Below are 16975 nucleotides of genomic sequence, written 5' to 3'. Positions count from 1 at the left end.
TTCAATTCGATTTTCCCACCCTTAGTGTCAAACTCCAGTCCTTCCAGGCTGGTTTCCTGCAAGTTTTTGTTGTTTCCCTGCTCAAACACACTTGCTTCAAATCAAATGGATCCCACGGCTTCTTGTCAGCTAATTCATTCGCTTCGGTTAGGTGTGTTGGAGCATGGAGACAACAAAAACCTGCAGGATACAAGGACTGGAGTTTGACACCTGTTAGGGGGACAAACATGTGTTGGTAGGTTTGTAGTTGTGCCGCACTCTTTCCATTTTCACATGGTGGATTACGCTCAGAAATGTTGAAAACCACTTATTGTTTTCTGTCCACTTCCCAGTTATGAGCTTCTGTCACCAAAAAGACAATAACATGCAGTGAAGGTTGTGGTTGTTGTGAGAAAAATGTGTAAATACTTTCTCAAAGTACTTCACATGATGGTCTGAATATAAAAAAGTGAATTTCTCCTGATAGTCATCAGTAACGTAGATATTGAGGTGATGTGGACTTTATGTTATGTACCAGGATGTTAACCATTGTTTAAAACCATGACGTGTGATGATGCGACTTCGTAAGAAGTCAGACAAGACAGGAAGTGAAGGGTTTTTCACGTTTTATTTAAATGTAAAAAGATTTCCGGTAATCTCTGATACAAAAGCAGCTCAGATTCTTCTTTAAAAGTTTGATATAGGACTTGAGTGCAACGCGGAACGTGCGTTCAGTCTATTAGTGCCTTTGAGTGATGCAACGGTGCACAAAGGTCAGACCAGTGTCAGCGTGAAGCAGCGCTCAGTGCAGCCTCTGAAGTAGCTTCCTTTATCTACTGGTGTCTGTTTATTATGGTTTCTTGTGATAGTAAATACAAGACAGGGATAGGAAAATGACTTTAATGTGAAGGCACATAACTCTCAGAGCATGATTAAAAATTCATCCACAGTAATAAACATTCTGCATCTACAGGGTGAGGCTGCCTAAAGTGACAGGATGCACACACCTGCTCGTCTCATCCTTAATTTAGCCGACTTTGCGTGTCTGAGGTATTTAGCAGGTATGTCTGAAGCTGGCTTAATACTGCAGCTGAATCAGTCATTTTGACTGCAGCAGCACAATGAGGAGCTGAGATAATCCCACAAACATGCAGGATGAAACTTTATCTGGAAACAGTTTACACGTCAGGTAAAACTGGCTGACGTGAAATGTGGCTCTGCAGGTGTAATCATGCTTAACAAAATGAAAAGTGACACAAAATTAATGAGGTTTTTTTTCTACTTTTAAACACATTCAATGAATTAAATCTACAACAAGCTCTTTATAATGTCATTTCTATTGTACACCTTGTTTTCAACATGGTCCCCAGTGATATACTGTAGTAACAAGAACTTCCTGTTTAACACCTCGCCGTCGTCGCCTTCAGTCATGTTCGAGCTGCTTTAAGCATGTCCTCCACGGTCAGAAGTTTTTCTCTTGGTTTTCCACAAGCTTCTCCTCTCGTCGTCTCCAAATGGTCGATTTTCTCCCAGTCTGAAAAAGTCACTAGTTTCACTCCTGTGTGTGAGAGAAATGTAAACCACATTGGTCTGAGGTTTGGTTGCAGTTTTAATGTTTAAAGTAATTTTTATTTCTATCATTTTGTATCTTTTTAAAGTTATTTTTAGTGAGTCTTGTCTCCGTGTCATGCATTATAACCGTCTAATGGACAGTTCCATGTTGTTTAATCTGCTTTTACCGCTTATATAGGAACTATTTTACATAAGCCTCGATGTACGTTTTATGCCCAACAACCGCTGTCAGGCTGCAGCGCGTTTCTCTCATTCTCCTGTTAAAGGACGGCTGATCTGAACCAGCTGATTAACATGTTGCTATGGTAACGCCCCGTAACGGAGAGATATTACAGTGATTTAACTCGCCAAACTATGTATAGGAAAATAATGCAGCCAGTTGTCACTGACAATGGTATAAACTATGTTTAGGTGAACTTCCACAACCTACTGCAGTTATTCTACATTGACCTGCAGCCGGAGCCGACTGAGACTGGCCGCCTGGGAGTGCTTTAGGACGGGAGAGGCTCCCGCTGCTCCTTCCTTACAGTAACTGCAGAACAATATGTGCCTTCAAGTCAGTCGCCAAAACACCAGAAAAGTCTCTAATAACTCCAGTAAAAGCTGCTAGATTTGTCGCTTTTAACAAAAAAAGTCTCCAGATTTAGCGAGAAAGTGGCCAAGTTGGCAACAGTGTCTGAATGAAAGCAAAGCGGCTGTGGGAGGAGTTTACAGCACAGCACTGCAATGCCATGATGCTCGATTGAAGACAGCAGGAGAGGAAACTGCAAAGAGAAAAATAATCACACCCTTTTATTTTTATGATCTTTGAAAACCCAGATCGTAATTGAGACTAAAATCTGATTAATCTCCCAGCCCTAGTATGAACGACAAGTGTTTAAAATAATTTCCAAGGCTTTGGCCACAGGTCAGCTCACTGAGTTCAAGGGAGGGCCAAAGCTTCGAGTGGGCTCTGGCTGTTTATAAAAATGTGACTTTCCTCCTCCAGTTGTCAACCAAAGTCTAGACAGTTGAATCATTGGTAGTTTGTAGAGTAAAGGTCTGATAAACACAGCACACGATGTACTGAAACATCCTCCATCTTTGTAGCCAGATGAGGCAGAAAAACATGCCATCAAGTGAAATTGGGTTTAATTTTTGTGTTTCTTTCAAAATGTTTGACGCCTTTATATTGGCCTTTATTGAACAGTATCCAGACAGGCTAGACAGTCAGAAAGACAGGTAGTGACATGCAGCAATGGGCCCCAGGTGAGGATTCAAACCTGTAGCCTCCATGCATGAGACGGCTGCTCCACCTACTGAGCTAAATAAACTCAACACTGCTTGATTACTTAACGCAGGAAGCTAAAGTGGAAAAAATGTGTAAACCACAGCAGCAGGTTGACACGACAGAGCTGTATTCAGCTGCACATCTGGCTGCAGGTCATCACATCCTGTCACCACAGTGTATCTTTATTTCTACCTGAAAACAACCACAATTCTGAGTCACAAAGCAGCATCCGAAGCAGCTTCTGTTCTTTTCGCCATCTCTGCGCCTACCTGGACCCTTCAAGTTTACAAAATCTAATAAAGAATTATGAAAAGTTTGACAAGTTTTTTCTGATATCCTGCTCACATGAAGCACCCAGAGCCTTACTGGGTGCACATCTCTGAACAGGACAGCTCAGCAGTGAGGCGAGGCTCCTCATTGGCTGGTGAAGTTTCTAACCAGACTGTAAATACCTCTCGTTTCCAGCAGAGTTCTGATGTTTTGTGAGCCAGGCTTGGCTGTAGTCACATCCAGTGTTCCTGAGTCCATGTCCTCCAACAGCGATCGTGCCGTGTCGAAGCTATTGTTCATGGTGGTTGCTATGACGCCTGTGGGGCCCGTTTTCAGCCAGCCGCTACAATACAAACCTGAACACAGAGACGGATTCATTCTTTTTGTTTTGAGTTGATTAAACATGTTTCTGATTGTCGTCTCCACAGGTTACCTGCAGCTTGTTGAACACGGCCCATGGAGTTGGGCACGATGGCTTTACGGGAGTCGAACGGCACAGATGGATCGATGGGGAGGCTCTTGTAGCCGATACTGCTGATGACCAGGCCGCATGCAACATCCTCCACTTGTCCAGTCAGCACGGCTCGGGCTCCTTCTCCTGAACCCTGGACATAAACCAAACAATCAGTCAACGTGCACAGAGACTCACAGAAACTTTCAGAGTTTTAAAATCCGGTCCACCTCCAGCGTGTTGACTGCCAGTCGGATGCCGGCTACTTTGTGGCCGCTGGGATCAGGCAAGACTTCGACGGGGCTCCGGAAGAATCGGAAGCCCCAGCAGCGGGAGGCGTTTCTCCGCCTCTCCTGCTCCTTCTCCCCGGGTACCTCCAAAGCCGTCTTTAGCATGAGCTCCGTCAGACGCTTCCTCGGCCTCGGCAAATCTGACACAGCAGAGACACCTCCGTTTATCTTCAAACTCCAACCCTCCCAACACCGAAACAATTCTTTTGCTATTTTTGATCTGAGTTTTTTACAGTGAAAAAAAAAAAATGCATGTTCCACTTTTATACAGTCAACATCCAGATTTTTCTTTCAGGACAGCCTCAGTTGTCAGAATAAGAGGCTAAAATGATGCAAACTGAACAGAAAAACGTGAAGAAATAAACTAAAACGGAATTTATTACTAAGACTTTGTAGAAACGTCATATACATACCAGTCTGTCTGTGGACAGTAAGCAGACAGGCAGCGCTGGGAAAACAGGGCTTCCCCAAATATTTTTCCGACGCAACGAAATGAGGAAGTTCAATGCACCAGTACAACCAGTGAAACCAGTGCAACAAGTGCAAAACTTCAGTCTGGAAATGAATGTGAAACAATGATGCTACTGATCGGGTGCAGGTATCACTTTTATATTTCAGCACATTTTCCTGTGATACATTAAACATCTACCTACAGGAACACTGTTTTAATAAACAAACATGAAAACAGTAAAACGGTGTCAAGCCTCGAAAAGTTAGTTCTTCTGTCTTTTTCTTTTTTTAATTTGGACAAAAGGATTCAAAGGAAATGTTTGCTGAAGGTGTTGATTGTGGTTTTTTGACATTAAATTTTTTTAATGCGATTTCCTCAATTTTTTTTTTACACTTTGCTTTCGTTTACTGTAAAAAATAAACTTCATAAACTAAATCTCTGCTCTTGTTGTGTGCTCTTTAAATTAAATGATTTTACTAAGTCCAATTTATCTAAGGAGTATTTTAAACAACACTGTTGACCAACAACAAACAACAACAAATAATTTACCAAACATTTAAAACATTGAACATTGTCCAAAAAACATTCAAGAAATGATGGAAAAAAAGATGCTTTTAAGGAGAGTTTTAAAGAGACTGTGAGGAGAGCTGTTTTATCGTGCAAATGCTTATTAAAGGTAGAGTATGTAAGATTTTCAATATTTTCAAAATAAATTAACTAAAAAAAAAACTACAATCGTAATTAGCTAGTTTTTTTTTTAAACATATAGGTTCCAGTCTGTCTATATTTGATGTGTTATTTAATTACAAGTTTAATTAATGACAAAGACCCTTCTTACTGTAAATGTTTGCCTACCAGTAAAAAAAAAAAAAAAAGTGCTTTTTGTCATTTGTCATTAATCAAACTTGTAATTTAATAACACATCAAATATGGACAGACTGGAACCTATACGTTTAAAAAAAACTATCTAATTATGATTGTAGTTATTTTATTAGTTAATTTATTTTGAAAATATTGAAAATCTTACATAATCCACCTTTAATGAACTGACTAATTAATTTTTCCTTTTTTCTGTTTTTTTTTTTTTTTTAAATGATAAAATCTCAGAACAAAATCCAGGTCTAAAAACAGCTGCTAAATTTAATTATCATCTTTATATATGTGTGGCTTATGTGCATGCATGTAAGAGCACAACTCTGCCAGCAGTTGCAGTGGTTTAGTCTGCAACCTTTCACTGAGATGTGCAAAAAAAACAACCATTAGCAAGAAAAAAAAACGAATTAGCACCTTCACAAACACAGAAACATGTTTCACACATGTAAAATGTCTGGTTCTCTAAAGATGTTCCAGTAACTGCATGTTATCTTATTTGTCTCTGTGACCACAAATTTTACACAGCAGAGAAAGTTTTACTGTTGTGACGAGCTTTAAGTCTGCTTATCACCTAAAATAAACAGTTTCTGTGATAACCTGCAGGCTGATAAAGATCAACTCAATGTCACTTCTGCAGCAAGATGAGTTGGACAGAAGGTCAACAGAACCATACGTGCTGCTAACACACACACACACACACACACACACACACACACACACACACACACACACACACACACACACACACACACACACACTTTTTTCTAAACTCAGGTTAAACTAAGTTTTGTAAGCGAACATGAGCAGGTTGGTGAGCAGTTTCCATTCACGTCACCATATGAGGGCAAACACTATAAGGGCTATAGGGCTCTAAAAAACACGCCTCGACTGTTAACCACAAGTGTCTTTCTTCTTTCCATGCGTGCCTTTCAGCAGTCTTGGCATTAGTCAGAGAAGAAAAAGAAGCATCTTTTTCAGCCGCAGGATGTCAGCTCAGAAATGAGAAGAATATAATCCAGAAATCCTAAAACTGAGCAAAGCATGAACGCAGATTCCTTTCTTTACAAAGCTCTGCAGCAGAGCAGAACTCTTCATTTGTCTCTGACCTTTAAGAGCTTCTGCCACTCCGGTAAAATCCGCTGCCAGCATCTCAGGCCGGGCGCCGGGCAGGTTCACCATCTCTCTGAGTTCCTGCAGACAACGTGAAGAAGTAACATGAGTTTATGACGACTGCTTATTTTCACCATGACAACAGCCTCCGCTCCAGCCACATCTTGGTTTCTGTGTGGTTTTATTTTCTAGCATCTCTAGCTTTCTTTAAAAGTCTTAAGAGGAGTAGTTGAAGCTTTCTGGCAAGTTTTAAATAGCAGTAAGCGTGCATGGCCTTCTTTCTCTGTGTCCTTTAATGCTTGGAAGCCGGTTCGATCCTCTTCACCTCATGTTAGATATATTTTTGTGCACGTGTTCATTAAGTGGATAACAATGATTCCCAATGGCCGGCTATCCCGACCATGGCAGAAAATGGATGGATGAAGCATGAAGGATGCAGGGTGATTGGGGAGGAGTTAGTAAAGTCTATCCCACGTGTAGGAGCCATATTGTAAGTCATCAATGTTTGAGACTATGCTGTGTTCAGGCTTGATTGGCACTTGGGTGTAGGGTGTGTCACTTGGGTGTGAAGGCACAAGTTACAAATACCTGCTCTCACCTGAGCACATCGCTTGGCTTGAAGGATGCAGAAGTAGGGTGAGCTCGGGAGTGAGACTTTTGTTGACCACAAGTAGATGACTTATGTTAGTAGCCTACTCTGTGTGTTTTTAGTTTGTTGTAATTTATTTGAGGTAACAATGAAAATAAACAAACGCAAGATGGAGAACATACGTCTTGGTGCGCGTCATCAATATCTCCCGTGTTTAGCCTGCCGCGGATGAAGAAGATAATGGTGTTGGACAGTTAGCCGCAACACCACGTCCTAACCCTAACACAGATAGCAAAGGGTACAGACGGCAAGCCGACACCTACAACCACTCACTGTCACTCAGCAAAGAACAATTTTAAAAAGGGATGATGCCCAACAAGGTGTCCATTATCAGAAATGAATGGACGACACGGAGGCGTGAACTGTCCAACGCAGATGGGTCGTTGTCTGACACAGTCCTTCCAGATATTCTTTCTGCTTTCTTTTTTGTCTGTTTGTCGCTAACATTTCTGTTGCCACGATAACCAACTGGCGTTTGAACCAGCGCTATGATTTAGAACTATTGGGCTATTTGATGAACTTTTTTTCATTGGGGTCCTATATCACTTTTTAACGGACACCTAGCAACCAATCAGAATCGAGTATTCACCCAGACCATGGTATAAAAAAAATAACTTAGCCTAACATGCATGTCTGCACCTAAAGAGAACATGTGCTTACACGGGGAGATGCTAACTTATATGATCCCTGCGAGGCAACATGCTAATAACAACGCTGCTGTGTCATGAAAATGCAAGAGTAAACTTCTGACATTAGAACTGCAAAGTCACATTTTTACTCAACTAAACCAGTTTAGTTTCTGATAAAATCATTCAAATTAAGCATCTACAATAGTTAGCAAATACTGTCAAGCAAATACTGAAATAACTTATTACAACAGATGTCCCATATTATGGCCCCACCGATATTACCTGCCAATATCGGCGTTATAATGCAGTATCGGAAATTATCAGTATCGGTTTTTACTTTTTTAATGACAACTTTTACTGAATAAATATGTGAAATATCAAAATCTTCAGCTTCATTTCTTCTAACTCAAAATGACCAAATATGAGAGATGTCATGTCTAGTTTTCCAGATTTATTTGTTTGTTTGGCACATCTCGCTTCAAAAATATCGGTATTGGTTGATATTGTTATTAGAAATTAAGAGCTGGACAAAATTTGTATATCGGGTATCAGTAAAAAAAAAAAAACAACATCAAACATCCCTAGTTATTACTTATTATCCATCCATCCATCCATCCATTTTCTAAACCGCTTAATCCAATTCAGGGTCGCGGGGAAGCTGGAGCCTATCCCAGCTGGCATTGGGCGACAGGCAGGGTACACCCTGGACAGCTCGCCAGTCCATCGCAGGTATTACTTATTATATATATTGTTATTTATTACAAGCTAGATGTAAGAAGTGACGTTAAGCACCAGACTGACAAAATGAAGAACTGTCACGTCTTTACTGAACTTTGCACAAATGTACAAAAACACAATATTTCTGGAAGATCTGACGGTTGAATCTTGTTTCGACTAAAAAACATTTCTATCACTTCCAGGAATGTGTCGTCTTCTTGGCTTTCATAAAACGTTAACTCAAGCACTGCTAAATTTGGATTCTTCATGAGATTATTGTGAATGTTGGCAGCCTGTTCACATTTTTTTTCTTTGGATTTGGCAGAAGGAGGCAAGTCCTGGTAAGCCCCAGACCTCTACCTGCTACTGTTCAGACACGCTAACGTTTTATGTTTACCAACATTTTGGGCCACGCAACACAAAACACAAGAATGTTTTGTGGTTGGAAAGAATATTAATCATAAGAAAAACAAAAGCAAAGCAGTCCCAGACAATTAGGAGCGGTTTGGGGAGCAGTGGGCCAGAATACCTGCCGACAGGTGAGGAAGTCTGACTAAGAATTAGAGATAACACCTGATGGCAGCGATCGCCTCAAATGGTTATTCAACCAGATCTTAGTTTTTAGGCCCCGTCATGATTGTTTGTTTTTTTTTGACAATATTTCTGTTGAACCACAAATAAAAAGCAATGTCAGGATTTTTATTTAATTTTATTTATATTGTTTTTTTGTTTTTTTCAAATTCCATTTTAGTGGCAGCTGTGTTTTGTCCTTTATTTAAGGGGAGGGGGTCAATGCACTTCAGGACAACAGCAGCTGCATTCATTCATTCCATAACCATAACCTTATTCCAATGTGTCACGGGGCATTTCCATTACAGGTTTTTGCAAAATAAAAGTGATTCTTGTGAAATTTTGACAAGCGCGATTTGCAGGCGTTTCCACTAAACAGCGTTTAGTGTATAAACTGTAATTCTTGTCCAGACTAGATATTTACACCAGGTAGCCAGATTATGTTGTTTCAGGGGCGGCTATCGCTCCGGCAGAAGAGCTGTCGTCTTTGATTCCAGGTTTTGCCTGACTACATGCCTTCAGGCAAGACCTCTTTATTCTCACTGCAGAGGATTTTCCTCAGCTTTCTGAAGCCCTTCTCCCTCATTTCTCTCTCTAATAGTAAAACTCTTCATTTTGCTGTTGTTTGCTGTGGACTGTGGTTATATAAACATCTTTCTTTAATAAAAAGTATTGTTAAAAGATTTCTGTCTCGTCCTCCATCCATCTTTACTTGACATGAACTGGTCACATGACCCCCATGTCACATGTCATGTGATGTGTAAAGCGACATTGCCATGAGATTTTTGTGGCCTTAAAAAACTTTTCTAGCGATATTTGAGAAGCTTTTGAAAATGTATGTTTCCATTTGCAGGTTCTGTATTTTTTTACAATTTTTTTGCTGCATTTCAGTTTTTTTAAAAAAAAATTTAAAGTTATCTTAAGTTTATTTTAAGTCCAAATCTGCACATTTCTTTTAATGTGGAACCCTCTGGCATTCATCTTAATTTTAATAGTTTGTATCTAAAGTTACCTCCTTTTTCTTATTTTCTTGTTTTAATTTTAAAATATGCCTCTTATTTTTTATTGTTTTATTGTCTCTGAAAAGGACTTTGAATCACCCTGCTGTTGACTTGTGCTACATAAATAAACTTGCTTTTTGCTCCATTCTACGGTTAATGGAAAAGCTTCTTATGACACCAAGAATTAAGGCAGTTGTGAAGGAAAAAGAGGTCCAACTCGGTATGAAATGACGTGTAAATACAGCTTTATAAGTTATTGTTAACAGATGTGTCCGTCGGTTTGGTGACAAACAACTGCTGCAGCAGTTAGTGACGCCCGTAAAGTGATGATTTAGAAACAGCTGAGACTAAACTCTTTCCTCAGAAGTGTGTCTGTATCTTCGCCTCTGACTTTTACCTTGATTGTGCATGCAACCTGCATGGGTCCCCTCCGGCCAACAATCAGCACCTGGCGGACCCGACTTGCTCCCAGAGCTTCCAGCGACGGCTCAGTGATGTCAGTTTTCTGCAGAAAAACAGAAGAAAGTTTGCATTCAGACCTCGTTCCTCTGGAAAAACTGGATCTGTGAGCAGTTGTGCAGTTTTATTCATCTTTGGTGTGAAGCAATAAAAAAAATATCTCACTTGGAATTTGATGACATCTTAACCTTCCTGCTGTTGCCGTGACAACTATCCAGCTGACAGTCTATTCTTCACCTAAATCTTACTTTATATTTAATTTTAGGGTATTTTTGCATTGTGTTAATGTTAGAAAAGACAAAGATAAATCAAATTATTCACATCAAAACCTCTGTTGGCTTGCGATCACAACTCAGACTCGCTGAGTCGTCGCAGAAGCGGCTTGGTTGCTCCTGAACGACCACAGGAAGAACAGCGGTCATTTAGAGCATAAACTGCAGCTTTAAAACGAACCTTTATTGAACCTTTGCTCTTATTTTTTCCTTGTTTAAGAGCAACTGAAAGCAAAAAAAAAATTGAAGTAGTACAAGCAACAAATGTTGCAACACAAAGTCTCCTTGAGATGTAATCATGAGATGACTTCGTCTGATAACCTACCATGATGTTTTCCTTCTCAGATCAAAGAATTCAGATATCATGAGCAGAAAAGGCTTTCTATCCGAGTAGGTGACAAGGTTTATTCTCATTTGTTGTGTTTGCTATCAAACCACAGCTCTCTACTCTGTTTTCTGGGTTTCTCACCTTTAGAGCATCACAGGGAGAAAGCAGGATTCTCGCTACGTCCAAGGCCACGTTGCCTTGTCCGAGGATGACGGCTGTTTCACAGCTCAGGTCTGGCCTCAGCTAGAAAAAAAAACAAACTTCAGGTGAAGACTTTCGGTCTGCCAAGAAGATCAGGATTATCGTGAGATGACATTTTGTTTCACTTTTACTGACACTTTTATTTTTGGAAAAATGAAGCTATCACACAAACCTGTTGACAGCTTGGCAGCCCGTTGTACCATCCCACAAAGTCTTTGGCAGAGTAAACGCCAGCCAAGTCTTCACCTGCCACTCCCATACTCCTGTTCCCCTCTGCCCCATAACTCTGACAGACAAGATTCTAAATTAATCTATAAAATATATATATATATATATATATATATATATATATATATATATATATATATATATATATATATATATATATATGACAATGCAGATTCATTTTAAGGTGATTTTGTGGTGATTTTCCGCCCCTACCAGAACGATAGCGTGGTAGGCTCCCTGCAGCTCGCTGACGCTCACGTCCGTCCCAACGTTCACGTTGCCATAAAAGCTGCAGCGTGAATGTTTCGCTGTTTGCGTGAAAGTATTGATGACGTTCTGGGAGGAAGATCTAACTCAGTTCAATAAAACCAACTTTCAATGTTCTTAAATTGGTGATTTAGCCACAAACACACAACAGAGTCTATAAAACACAAAGCAGAGGTGGATGTAGGTCAGGGGTCACCAACTCCGGTCCGTCAGAGCTACCATCCTGCAGGTTTTAGTGTTTCCCTGCTGCAACACAGAATAAGCTGTTCATCTGAATGTGGTGCATTGTAGCAGGAAACACTAAAACCTGCAGGATGGGGGTCCTCGAGGACCTCGTTTGGTGACCCTGATCTAGATAGTGTCAACTCAAAAACAGACTGTTGTGACTATCATAATATAATTCTAATAGATGATTATTTACTACAGAAATAATCATCTCTGTATTTTTATGACATGCAAACACGACACGAAACCTAATCATGATCTAATTATTTACTCAGACCACAATTCAAAGCAGACATGAAGAAGTTATGTGTCTGTTTTTAATCTGTCAATAAATCTCCGTGCTGTTTTTCCAGACATACTTTCATGCCTGCATGTGGAAAATTTTCACTTGCATAATTAAAGCCGTTTATTTGTTCATGAAAGCAAGTTTGCTTTCTGTTAGGCTACATCCTTTGTTTCTCATGATCAGTGCCAGGAAATCATGATGCAACCTCTGAACAAAGGAGTACGAAAACCGGTTAATGAACTGAGTGGTTACAGAGAAAAGTACCTTCACTTCAGGGTGATCGGGGGCCACTCCGAACCTGACGAGGCCAAAGGGGACAGGAAGCCGCTCGTAGATGTCGACCTCCACGTCTTGGCGAGCCTGGCGAGAGAAACTATTCTGAGCTCAACGTCGTCTCAGAGGGACGCGGTTTTTTTTCAGCTGCTTTTGGTAAAAACTGATGCTTCTACGTGTCAAAGATACAAAAGATCATGCAGGCTGTTATCAGTAAAAGCTTCAAAGTTAAATCTGAAAAGCCAGAGTCTGTGAATGAAACCATGGATGGTTTCCTGCATCTCCGTGACAACAGTCGTGATGCAGAGCCGGATGTTAGGACGGACCGAACGCATCAGCAATCAGCTGAAATCTTGTCTCAGAAGAAAATATTTCACATCTTCTGTTCACAAATCACTACAAAGTGTAAATGAAAGGAAGCTGGTGTAACATAACAGTGTGTTGCAGGTTTTAATTGTAAATTTGTTCATATTTTCCAAATACATTTAAGCTAATCAGTGAAGATGCTGATGAACATTTAATTGTGCCGCTTAAATATAAGTTAAAACTTTCCGTAGTTTTTATTAAAAGTAGTTTTACGACTCAGACATGAACTTACTGACTTACTCTTGGCTGGAGCGTGATGTCATGCACCGAGTCAAAACCCCAAAATAAAAAGCATCATCTTGCTGTTAAACACTGACACTGGCTGGGATGACCCTGATGGAAAATACCAAGTATACAGTAGATTTAATTGCTGTCTTATAGTGTTTTTCTCACAGTGGGAAAAAGAAACCTATAAAACATTTTAATGGGACTTTGGGTGCTTGCGTGTAAAGAGCTTAAACATGGCACGAAAAACCCTCACGTTTAAAAAAAAAAACAAAACAAAAAAAAAAACCCCGTCTGCCAGCTGTATTGTGGCCTAATTCTGGAGGACTTGTTGTAACTTGTAACACTGACAAACTGAAAAGACAAACAAGCCCAAAGGAAAAAGTACACGTGCTGTTGTTTTTAGTAGTATTACAATAAAAGCATTAGTACCGGCTGATAAACCTTTTTTCCACCCTTAAAGAATCTTCTTATACAATCGTTTTTCTTTTGTCAGGGGTGTCAGAATCCAGTCCTCGAGGGCCGGAATCCAGCAGGTTTTTGTTGTTTCCCTCCACCAACACAGCTGATTCAAATTAAATGGATCCAGCAGCTTGTTGTCAACCTGTTTTGTTGTTGGTCAGGTGTGTGTTGGAGCATGGAGACAATAAAAACCTGAAGGATACCGGCCCTCCAGGACTGCAGTTTGACACCCCTGCTCTAGATAAATCTAGCCTTTGTTTTCTTAAAGCACGTGAAATGATCGCACCTTGTGGTAAAACCTGTTTTTTTAAATCTTCTTAAGTGCTTGATTCACGGTTGACTTGACCCACAATGCTCAAGTTATGACAACAAAGTGAGAGATGGAAACATTGGCTAACTCATGCTGAGGCAACAACACTGGTGAGCCAAACACGTTTTACAATTTTAACACCCGAAACCTGCTGAGCACATATTCAAGGTGTGGGAAGGTGTGGTCAGGCTAATTTATTTCAATGTGCACGTCCAGAGGAGTGGAAAATAATCAAGCATTTTTCACTAAGCCCTTCGTTTATTTTATTTTGATCCTCTCTGCAAGAAACAAGCTCAAAGCGAAAGCTGCGCCCTGAGCCTTGCCTGCAGGCTGCGTCCGATTGGTCAACCGCTCGGACTATTTGGAGCGAACACATCATCTGTTTCCAACATACCACATTCACATGAATCAGTCATGTGTAGAAGTTAACTGGCTGTTAGATCAGTTTAATATAAGCCAGGTGTGTTGGTGCAGGGATGCATTGAAAACCTTAAGGTTTGTGACCCTTGAGAGCCAGAACTGGACACCCCTGCTCTCAGTCCTGCTCTCAGAATCTGGAGGGTTTTTCATCATATAACGAGCTTGTTGTCCTTACAGATTTCCCTTCAAAACATCTGCTGAAGAACATCTTCCAGGATGTGGAGATGTAATAATTCTGTTTCCACATGAACAAAATGGGATAACACACATTGTCAGGCATGAAATAGTATTTTGGTGACTTTGGACAGGGCTTAGAATAAACCAGCAAATCTGGTGAGAATAAAAGCCCAGAATGGAGTCAATAAGATCATAAACTAGTGGCAGTGGTAAAGAGAAGTTATTCAGAAGCAAACAGGAAAGCAACTGAAAGTAAAGTATTGATTTTATCAGACTGGTAATGATCAACATTGCTAACAACATTAGCATCTATGTTTGGATAAATCTACTTGTTTAGCAGTTCCCTACCTGTGGTCCCCTCAGGGGGTCTTTACTGTTCAGATTCAGTGTGATTTAAATAAAGTCTGTGTGCAGAGATGAATTGATGTGAGTTAATTTCTTCTATGCACATGAAACCAATCTTTTAGAACCCTGAAAACCATCAGGCTAAGTATTGATAGCTAGCTTAACTTTGGTTTAATAAAAAAGGAGTCAGCTAGAATACAGCATTTATGATGAGAAGCAGCTAATGAAAGCATAAGACCAAGCACAGCATCAACAAGTGGCAGGCTGGGGGTCTACAGCTTTCTGGTAGAGGCAGAAAGGAGTGCCCCTCTGCTTAGTTATAAATCAGTCATAATAATGATGTTTGTTTTGCACTATTCATATATAAAATAGTTTATTAAATAAATCAATTGTAACATTGCTAATAAGTCTGAGTTCTGCTGACTTTAAACATGCAAGCCAATAACATTCCCAAGTAATAAGAGTTAAGATAAGGATAAGTTGCTTGGCATTGGTGGAGATTGGGAAAGCATTTCATGTGTGCATCACACACACTCAACTCTGCTGCCATGAATGAGTTTCCTTACAAATGTGGCTCCATTCTAACACTTTAGACACACCTATACAACACATCTGAATTGGTTGGGTTTATGTTTGACTTGTACAGTGCAGAAAACTTTTCCTCTACATGTCCAACTCCTAATGGCTAGACGTTTCTATTATAATAACAGGTACGCACCTTGATAAGATGCTGTGCAGTGTAGAAACCTGCTGGACCACTTCCAACAATACACACCTTTGGGCAGTGTGAGGAGAAATGTGGCCTTCCACACCCACCAAAGCCTGTAAAACCAAGAAATGATGAAACGGCAGCGTGTAAATAGCAGGGAGTTTATCTGTGACACATCAGGCAAAGTGATGCTACAACCCAGTTCAAATGATGAACCCTTTCATTTGACAGTTGTACATATTTACATGAGGTTACATGATTTATATGCTGAATTTCTGGGTGAAGACAGTTTATTAAAAATCAAGCATCTTTCATCTTGAGGGGGATTTTTGGCATTAAACCACAAGCGTGACAGTAAAACTGTCTAAATATTCGACCACAGCTCAACCTTTTTGCAACACAGTACCCCCTCTTATTATTGTTTCAACCAAGTACCCCTTAACCACTGAAAAGAATTTTTAGTTAAGAAAACTCTTAAAATACATAATTTTGTCATTTGTGTTTATTAAACTTTTGTTTGCGTTGTCAAGGCGACAGATATGATTTGGCTCCTAACAGGTGGGCTTCAATTCACGTCGGAATGTGGGATTTGAGGAGAAATAAAATGGTGTAAATCTAAATGTAAATTCAGTTTATGAATGGACACTTACATTTATTTAAAATATATTAACAATTTATCTAATATATTATTTTATTTAAGGATGTTTTGAAGAACACACAAAAAGATATTTAAAAAAAAAAAAAAAAAAAAAATTCAAGTGCCGCCTGAAATGCCCTGAAGTACCCCCATTTGAGAAACAGTGATCTACCAGGTTCAACAGAGGGTGTTTATGAGATATTTATAGTGTATAAATACCGTGTTATAGCGGAATTTACACTCATCGTTTCCGGGTGGCTTACCTTCATTAAATCGACATGTCCATCTACTTCTCCCTAAAGTCCACAGTTTCACCTCGGAAAAAAGGAGTTTGTAGCTGCTCATGTTTTTCTTTTCACCTGGTTAAGTCAAGCGGTCGGACATTGAGTAAAAATCTTAAATCTTTAGAGTTTTGGTTTTTTTTGCTGTAATTCTGCAGCAGGACACGCATATCTGTCCGTGTTTGAGCTTTGGACGGAAAGTGCTGTCGGGCTGATATCAGAAGTCAAGGTGGAAATCGTTTATCTTTACTGGCTAGTTGTCATTAGCTTATTAGATAATGCTAAAACTAGCAATACGTTCGGGTTTAAATGCACATTTATCGATTTACACAGTTAAACACCATGATTAAGTAATGTAAACAAGCCGTTTTCAAGGCTACATCTTGTGTTACCTCAAAAACAATCCGTGAAAAACTATCGGCTCGGCACAGTAGTTCCACAAGTTCTGCTTGCATTAACTTTTTAATTTAAATGTTAAGTTTACAAACAAAGTGCTTCAAAATACTGATCCAAACACTGCGTGTTCATCATTCCAGCGTTTCATAAGCCATATTTAGTTAATTTTATCCACTAACCAACATATAAAAGTATTAATACAGGTAACCTTAAAGGTGCATTATTGTAAAACCAAAAACTAACAAGCTTTAGGTTTTCTCTTTTTAGCTTTAATTT

The 16975-nt window shown here is 39.7% G+C and overlaps 1 protein-coding gene across 1 annotated transcript; it reads right to left on the bottom strand.

Annotated features, from left to right (window-relative positions):
• Positions 1-829: 829 nt before the first annotated feature.
• Positions 830-16681, bottom strand: fdxr (ferredoxin reductase). Its single transcript, XM_079260812.1, has 12 exons — positions 16286-16681; positions 15395-15498; positions 12363-12458; positions 11534-11656; positions 11265-11378; positions 11033-11134; positions 10230-10337; positions 6263-6347; positions 3773-3972; positions 3525-3696; positions 3274-3447; positions 830-1537 (listed from the first exon to the last, which is right to left on the bottom strand). The coding sequence occupies exons 1-12, from the start codon at positions 16365-16367 to the stop codon at positions 1407-1409; spliced, it is 1491 nt and encodes a 496-aa protein (XP_079116938.1). The 5' UTR covers positions 16368-16681; the 3' UTR covers positions 830-1406.
• Between the last annotated feature and the right edge of the window lie 294 nt (positions 16682-16975).

The sequence above is a fragment of the Telmatherina bonti genome (genome assembly GCF_933228915.1).
Source record: "Telmatherina bonti genome assembly, chromosome: 21".
Lineage (NCBI taxonomy): Eukaryota > Metazoa > Chordata > Actinopteri > Atheriniformes > Telmatherinidae > Telmatherina > Telmatherina bonti.
The sequence above is the reverse complement of the archived record's forward strand: the minus strand, read 5'-3'. Positions and strand labels throughout refer to the sequence as shown.